Here is an 8,393-nt window from a genome sequence, read left to right as displayed (position 1 = left end):
AATCACCAACTTCTTGACCCAGTGCTTAATTAAAAAGTCTCAGTAATACTCCCCTCCCTCTCCCTTGCCCCAAGGGCCATGTTGACTGGTTGTGTTTATTTGTATGTACCCTGTGCAGAATTGCTAGAGCAGTAAAAACCAGAGCATGGGAGGGAGAGGCAGAGGGGGGAGGAAGCCCAGGCCTGCTGGGGGCAGTTTAGATGCTGTGAAAGAAAAATTAAACCTGTTCTAAGTGTACTTGTTTGAATTAATTGTAATGTAATATATTATTTGTTGAATGTAGTAATTAGGTATTTATGAATATATTGCTGTAATTTCTGACAACATCCAAAAAATAAAATTGTCCTAAATCATGGCAAAGGATTGTTTTTCCCTCCCCCTAGTGGATGGAAAAGTTACACTGATCCAGCGTGAAGGACAACATGTACAATGCACTACCATTATTTACAAGATTCAAGCAAAAAGGCATTGTGTGGTTGACACTACATCATGGCATTTAGCCAGTACCCAGCACAGACTCTACAAGCTGTTTTAAGGCAGGGGTGAAGCATCTGAGCAGCTTACACATAGGTCAGGGGATTTGTTATTTCAGAAGGATCAAGTCAGTGCAGAGTAGCCTACCTCATTACAGCATCAGATACATAGGCCACTTCACTCACACCCACTTGACGATAATGAGATACATACAAGTTAACCAGAGACTACATAAGAGACAGTGGGATAGCAAAAACAGCATAGGGGAAGCTCAGAAGGGAGTAGATGGTGGGACCTATTTGGAAGACAGTTCAATTGTTGGAGAGTAAAGGCAGTAGGGAAACATTTGTCCGAAGACATGGGGAACGTTATGGTGATTAAATACTACTGCCTGATGAGAGCCATGGACAAGAGACTTGCTTTCCATTGAGCGAAGGGCAGCCCCCATACACATTCAGCTACATTTGATTCCTTGCAGTGTTCACAGAGATGTGACTGCTATAATTGAGCCTAAAACTGACAGTAAGACCAGTTTATAGATTCTGAGATAGACAGGGACCCCCACATCAGCTGCAAAGGGCAAGAGAAGAGGAGGTGTTTTCACACAATACCATCTTGATCTTCACACAATTAGTGTACGGTAAAGGAAAAGGAGTCTTATTCTTCTGACAGACAGTTCACTCTTTTTTATGCCTGATTTTTTTTTTTTTTTAAACAAATAGTAACTTCAGTCAAAAGATCAAATGTACAATACGTCACGGTGACATGTCTTCCAACCATCCAGAATATTTCGTTCTGCTCCTCCAACTGGATTTTGGACCCACTTCTTAGTCTCCCAAACAGCCAGCAGCTTGGCTAGGCTCTCCCCTTTACTGCTGTCCACATAGAGCCTAGCACAGCAACTGGCATGTTGTCAGAGATTAGATTCAGTGCAGTGGGAGCTAAAATGCATCATAATCTCTTGCTTTCAAATGATCACCTACCCCCACAGCATTCAGGAACATGCTCTATGAACACCACCTAATATGCTCTCTAGTGCAGAGATTATGATAACATTCATATTCAGGAAAATCAACAAAGGGATTTTTTTTTTTTTTTTTTTTTTTTAAAGTGTACATGAGCGAGAAATGCTGCTGGTAAGCCACCACCTGCCACAGCTGCATCCACACCGAATAGCTCAGGGGCCTGCTAGAAGCAGTACCTGAACCAAATGAGGTAGTGTGTGTTCTCTTTAAAGCTGTATCCTCCCACTGAGGGAAAAATACAAAGCTACAAGTGCACAGAGAGAGAACTGTGCACTTAAGTGGCCTTGGCAAGCCAGCCACGTGAGCTCATCTCTCAGCTCTGCTCAGAGATGAATGTACTGTTGTGATGGCCCGGTTGAAGAAACAAGCCTTACGATGCAATAGAGTTGGGTTAAAATCCATATATCACTCCGTAGCCCAGGGAAGCCCCAGGACTGCTGTGCATCCAGGTGTTCAAAACAGTCCCATTCTGTGATCTTCCTCAACCAGGCTTTAGACAACCCAGAGGAAGGAAAAGAAGAGCAAGACACTAAACTAAGAGCATATTTATTACTGCTACATATCATTTAAGAGATATTAAATCCCCATCCAATAAGGCAATAACAAGAAAAACCTCCCAACAGCATCTAACTGCTGCAACCAATTCATCTTGCAAAGACAGCTGCACAGGGGCTGGGAGAGTTCTGCCAGGTAGAATCATTTGTTTTGCCAAGGATGCTCATTACAGAGCAGAAGCTGTTCACGATAGCAGCTGAGCAGGAAATGCCCTCTGTGCCATTAGCAGTCCTCAAACTTATTAATATGCAGCCACAAGACTGCCTTCTTTCTATTGCCTGAACACACACACACACACACACACACACACACAAACGATACAATTGACAGGAAATGTGTAAGATTTGTATGGTTTTTAGCAGAGATCTATACAGGGTATTTAAGGCATAAAAACAGCATAAGGCAAGTTGCATTAGGACTCATTAATAGTGCCCACAGGGCAGAGTCCTCCTACTATTATTGCCTCATCCCATGAGGGTTTTAGACTGTCAGAAGGCATCTTAGAAATCCTGGGACTGGGCACTCTCACCCGGCTGAAGGTTTGTGCGTAGTTTGTACATGTGATCTAAGGCTTGAGTAAGAAAAGTCCCAGTGGTGTTGATCTCCATCAAGGTCAGATTATCCAGCTAAAAGACAAGGAGGGTGACATTACAGCAGTATTTGGGGAAGCAGCACTACAATCTCTCACAATGGCAAAAGGAAGGTCAGTCTATGGACAAGTCGACATAAGTTACGTCAACATATACCCACTGCAGTAATTAAATCGATTTTTCACGTCCACACTACCCTCCTCCTGTTGGCAGTGCATGTCCCCAACAGGAGCACTTCTACCAATTTAAATGACAGTGTGGGGCACTGTGGAACACTGAAAGCCCGGAGCCCAGCCACTGGGGCTGACAGCTGGGGCTCCGAGCTGTCAGCCACTAGGGGCTGACAGCCGGAACAGTAAATGCAGTGTCTATAGTGATACTGTGTCGACTGAACTACATCGACCTAAGCAGCTACACCTCTTGCAGAGGTGGAGTTTAAGGTCAGTGTACTGGGTGACTTACATTGTCAAGAGCTACATTGTAGTGTAGACACTTAGAGCTGAAAGAAGCACAACATAATAGCCATATGGAGTTTTTTACTCCACATGGCTATAGTTCTCAACTGAGAAGTAACCAAATCACTGGGGGGGGGGGGGGCGCCGCGGAGCTACAACTGGAACGTTTACTAGCAGTATTAATCATTCACAAGCCACATAATCTCACAGCATCTTGAACATTCCCAGGCCAAAACTAGCAGACTTATCAGCCCACCCCAGATTTCCCGTACTGTACCTTGGCATGGGCCTCCTGCTGTCTGACAAAGCTGTCTGCAGACAGCCGCAGTTTAGCTATCCGCGTATCCCAGGTATCCTTAACCAGTGTTCGGATTTCATCTGCTTTCGGGATGCTGTCTGAGGCACTAGAAGAGGAGGAGGTAGGTCAGAACAGGCTGCAAGGGACTAATAAGTTAAGTCTCTGGCATGAGTAACACTGGCAGCTTCTCGAATCTCTGAAGCATGAGCAGAGTAGTTTGCATTATACAAAGAGCGAACACTGAAATCCAAAGTGCTGCGGCTTCTACAGCTGGGGTTTTCTGGATACTTTATTTACCCAGGAAAGCTCAGTTTTCAATACAATCCTTCTGGTCTTTAATTGCCCAGCTGGTCTGGAATACCAGGAAGTCACAACAGCAACTCAATGGCTCAACTGTTATTGGAGCTCAAGTTCAGCCCAGTACGCTTACCACTCAATCACAAGGACCATACAGGTTGTACCACGTAACATCCTAATGGTTAGGCAATTAAATACTTCCACAAGGACGTCAAGAGATCAGATCAATTCACCTGGACAGAAGTGTCATGGTTATTCTAGTGTAAGGAAAGAGTCTGCATGCTAAGATGTCGTAAGCATCAGAAGAAACAGTTGGGCTTCAAATAGCCAGTCCTCTGTAATCAAGGGCTTTTCAAGTCAGAAGGGTATGTGCTTAGTAGAGTAGTTCTCAACCAGGGGTACTTCAACTCATCTAGGATATTTGCCTAGCTTTACAACAGCATAAAAAGCACCAGCAAAATCAGTACAAACTAAAATTGCATACAGATGACTTGTTTATACTTCTCTATATACACTATACACTGAACTGTAAATATAGTATTTATATTGCAATTGATTTATATGGTAAAAATGAGAAAGTAAGCAATTTTTCATAATAGTGTGCTGTGGCACTTTTGTATTTTTATGTCTATTTGCTTACAAAATCAGTTTTAAAGTGAGGTGAAACTTCAGGTATGCAAGACAAATCAGACTCCTGAAGGGGGTACAATAGTCTGGAAATGTTGAGAGCCACTGGCTTAGAAGAAATACCAACCAGAATGCTAATTTTATGGTAATGAAATGTTTTAGCAGACATGACAGCTTAGAGCAGGGGTCCGCAATGTTCGGCATGCGGCTCGCCAGGGTAAGCACCCTAGCGGGCCGGGCCAGTTTATTTACCTGCTGACGCGGCAGGTTCGGCCGATCGCAGCCCCCACTGGCTGCGGTTCACCGTCCCAGGCCAATGGGGGCCATATTGGTTGACCGGGAGGTGCGCGGGCGAGGGATGTGCTGGCCGCGGCTTCCCACCGCCCCCATTGGCCCAGGACGGTGAACTGCGGCCAGTGGGGGCTGCGATCAGCCGAACCTGCCGCGTCAGCAGGTAAATAAACTGGCCCGGCCCGCTAGGGTGCTTACCCTGGCGAGCCTCATGCCAAACATTGCCAACCCCTGGCTTAGGGTCAGGACATCCCCAATCCCTGCTCTGTAGGCTGAGAAGGGAAGAATTTCCAATCTCCTAAAGGGTACCCTAACAGCAGCAGAGGGTGGAGAAGTCTGGAAAGATTAGGCTGCTGGGCCTCTCAGGTAGATTGAAAGAGCTATGAAACTGTATAAATGAAGCTAAAAAATATGCTAAATACATCCAGAGCCACTACACTTAGTTACTTCTGTAGGCAACGTTGCAGTCCAGTTATCACACCACAGAACAAGTGAATCAAGTTAATAAATACAAAGGCTACCATTAGGTAAGTGCCCAAGCAAAATCTTGATGTACTTTGGAGTAAGCCTCCTATTAACACTTTCTCAAAGGCCTCCAAATTTAAATCCAATGAAATCCTAAAAGCTTTCCTGTGTCACGACTCACATTCCTGAATATTTACCAATGTCAAACCCCACTGGGCAGGGAGGAAAGTGTCTTTGACTGGTTACAGTAAGAGACCTACTTACTAGTTTAACAGCAGCTTAGTTAGTTCCATGTAGTAGGGACTGGGCATTGGAGTGAAAGTGTCCTCTTTGCGTTCCTGATCCCGGATTTCCTCCAGCTTTTCTGAAACACAATTGGAAGAGTCATACTTTACTAGATGCTTCAATGCTCTGGTGTCAAGTCCCCTCGACCAACCTTGCAGGATGAGCTGCCAGTTTTGTGTTTACATCAGGTGGAATCAGCACTTAGGTGGAGACACCAGAGGCTGCAGGAGAAACAATTCTAATGCCCAAAAGTTGCTCTGATCTCATGTCTAGAAGCAAAAGTGGACCTCAACTCATATGGGAGAAAGGGACCACCACCAACCCAGGATTGTGGTGACAGGAACTGAGGAGCAACATTCAGTCCTACATAGCTAGAAGGATGAATCACCATCACCACTTGGGACATGAGGAGAGAAGGAGTCACATGCCTGGAGAGAAAGCTCCTCCAAAAAAGGAACCTTTCTGCCAAGTAACATTTTGGCTCACTGATTTGCATTCTCTGAATGAAAAAAATGTGGAAGAGGGAGAATGTTTAGGGACAAAAGCCTCTTCACTCTTCCTGAGATTCCATCATTACCTGCTTCCTGCCCTCCTCAACTACACATTTCCCTCAAGATGGCAGAATGGAGGAACCTAGGATTTTTATTTCTAATGGGAGGAACATACATCACATTGGGGTAAAAGTCTCTTCAACTCCTGACTGCCTTCAAGGGACAAAGGAGAATGAGGAGATCAGAACTTCTGTATGCTCTCCAAAGGCCCCTCTTCCCTAGAGATAAAGCTAGAAAAAAGAGAGGTGCTAAAAGGCAGCAGACACCCCCTTTGATTATAACAATACTCTGCATTTTTATTACAAACAAATCTCACCACTGAGGTAGGCAAGTATGATTCTCATTTTACAAGTGGTCAAATAAAGCCAAGAACAGTGAAGTGGCCAGCTGAAGATCACACTGAAACCAGTGGCAGAACTGGGATGCAGTATTTTAAACCAATTTTATGTATCAGAATAATAATATATTCTAACTACACAGATTAAAAATTACAATGATGATATGCTAAGATCACGCTAGTTTGCAGCGTTGTCATAGCCGTGTTGGTCCCAGAATATTAGAGAGACAGGTGGGTGAGGTAATATTTTTTACTGATCCAACTTCTGTTGGTGAAAGAGACAAGACCTGAAGAACAGCTCCGTGTAAGCTTGAAAGTTTGTCTCTTGGAGCAACAGAAGTCAATCCAACAAAAGACATTACCTCACCCACCTTGTCTGTCTAAAATCATGCTAGGTCTTGAAAAATCTCAGCAGCACTGCATTAGGCAACGATTCCTCCCACAATTCCATTTGTCCCTGCAACTTTCCCTTGGGAAAAGTGCAAAGGTCCAATTCCTGTATTTCAGGACTCCCCACTAGCCCTGCAGCCTGGCTAAGTCCATGCCTAACCTGTAGGCTACTGTTCTCCTTACCAGCATCCATCCATTCAGGAGGTATTAGCCGACACTTCTGTCGCTGTTTTAGGTTAACAGCTAGCCAAAGAGGCACTTCCACAGGCAAGCCGGGATTAAAGGGACCCAAATCCCCCTGGAAAATGAAATTCAGTATGAAAATAAGGAAAGTGTAAGTAACAGGTCATGGAAAATGGTGACTCTTCTTTGAAAATCCAGTTTTCCCTCATCAGCCTCACACACTGCTAAAGGATCAACAGTTTCCTGTAGATTTAGGGAAGCCACCCCATGCCAACTGAGATCACCCTTCCTCTTGGTCCCAGATCCCAGCACCGTTCTCTCTTCCCTTAGCAGTAACTACTTACATTTTGATGGCACTTTCTACCCTAAAGGTTTTCATAAGCTGGAGATGAAAATTACTTCTCCCATCACTGAAATGTAGCCACTTGGCGGTGGGTGGACTATGGGAGAGGTTTTCATAGCAGAACAGCTAGTGCAGGGCAGTAAGTGCAGGTGATTCTTGTATCCACTGACGCTGCGGGGGGGGGGTCTGGGCTAACAGGCAGTTAGCCAAAGGGGATGTGGAGGTTAGGAAGAGCCCGGGGGGGGGGGTAATGAAACGTTCACCACGGGGCACTTTGCTGTTGCTCCACTAGGGGCTTTGCTATCGCTATGGATTTTACAGGCAGGCGCCCAGCCCCCCTGGGGTGCCAGTAGCCCCACTGCGGAGCGGGTCAGCCCCGAATGGCTCTCCGACCCCGGCCCCTGCCAGTGGGCCAAGGCCGTCTGCCACACTGCCTTCCCCACCAATCCCCTCCCCGCAGCCGAGCCCCGGGCCAGCCCATCGCCACGCGCTGCTTCCCTACGTTAGATCACTGCGCCCCCCCCCGCACATGGGCCATTCCCGCCCCTCAGCCTAAGACACCCCAGAGCCCAGCCCCCACCCAGCCCCACTTGCCTGCACCCCGCCCTCACGGCCCGGCCCCTCGCTACCCTCCCAAACACGCGGCGGTCCCGCCCCTCAACCCAGGGCCCCGCACCCCGATGAGGTAGATCCGGTCCAGGCTGAAGTTGGGGATGACGGTCACCAGCTCCTTCTCGGCCAGGAACTCGGCCTCGGCGGGATCCATGGCCCTGAGGGGGCGCCGCCGCCGCCGCCAACCCGCCGGAACTGGAACTCGCAGCACGCGCGCGCCAGCCTCCACCCTTTGCCATTGGCTGGGAGGAAGATAGACCCCGCCCCACCACATACCTTCGCCTGACGCTGCCTGTATTTAGCGGCGCGAGACGCTGGCTGCGCTTTCCCGGTCTCGGGTTCGCCGAGAGGCTCTGATTGGCTTATGAACTCATATTCTCTCTCTGATTGGCTTAGTCACATACCCCGTGCTACGCGATTGGCTGAGCGGCTAGCATTATTTCCAGCCAATCAGAACGCTCTGGAGCGCAGGTCCTGCGGCTGGGCGGGAGAACGGTCCCTTGAGGGAGGATGTTCCCCGCCAAGCAGCGCTCCCCGCGGGATGCCGCCGGCCGGTGCAGGGGCAGTGACTCAGGCCCGCTGCAGCCTTCGGGCCTGGCTGAGTCCGCCCTGCCG

General features: G+C 47.5%; 1 protein-coding gene across 1 annotated transcript; it reads right to left on the bottom strand.

Annotated features, from left to right (window-relative positions):
- Positions 1-2,029: 2,029 nt before the first annotated feature.
- LOC112108586 (DNA replication complex GINS protein PSF2) lies at positions 2,030-7,976 on the bottom strand. Its single transcript, XM_026663769.2, has 5 exons — positions 7,843-7,976; positions 6,824-6,938; positions 5,342-5,441; positions 3,377-3,503; positions 2,030-2,680 (listed from the first exon to the last, which is right to left on the bottom strand). The coding sequence occupies exons 1-5, from the start codon at positions 7,930-7,932 to the stop codon at positions 2,555-2,557; spliced, it is 558 nt and encodes a 185-aa protein (XP_026519554.1). The 5' UTR covers positions 7,933-7,976; the 3' UTR covers positions 2,030-2,554.
- Positions 7,977-8,393: the final 417 nt, after the last annotated feature.

The sequence above is a fragment of the Terrapene carolina genome, unplaced genomic scaffold (assembly GCF_002925995.2).
Source record: "Terrapene carolina triunguis isolate 2854851 unplaced genomic scaffold, T_m_triunguis-2.0 Scaffold33911, whole genome shotgun sequence".
In the NCBI taxonomy this organism is placed as follows: domain Eukaryota; kingdom Metazoa; phylum Chordata; order Testudines; family Emydidae; genus Terrapene; species Terrapene triunguis.
The sequence above is the reverse complement of the archived record's forward strand: the minus strand, read 5'-3'. Positions and strand labels throughout refer to the sequence as shown.

Excerpts from the sequence above, each read along its gene's own strand:
- LOC112108586 (XM_026663769.2), bottom strand. The coding sequence starts at position 7,932 with ATGGATCCCGCCGAGGCCGAGTTCCTGGCCGAGAAGGAGCTGGTGACC. Across the intron at positions 6,939-7,842 it reads ACCGGATCTACCTCATCGGG|GGGGATTTGGGTCCCTTTAA; the intron begins GTGCGGGGCCCT and ends TTCATTTTCCAG. Across the intron at positions 3,504-5,341 it reads ACTAAGCTGCTGTTAAACTA|TGCCTCAGACAGCATCCCGA; the intron begins GTAAGTAGGTCT and ends CTCCTCTTCTAG.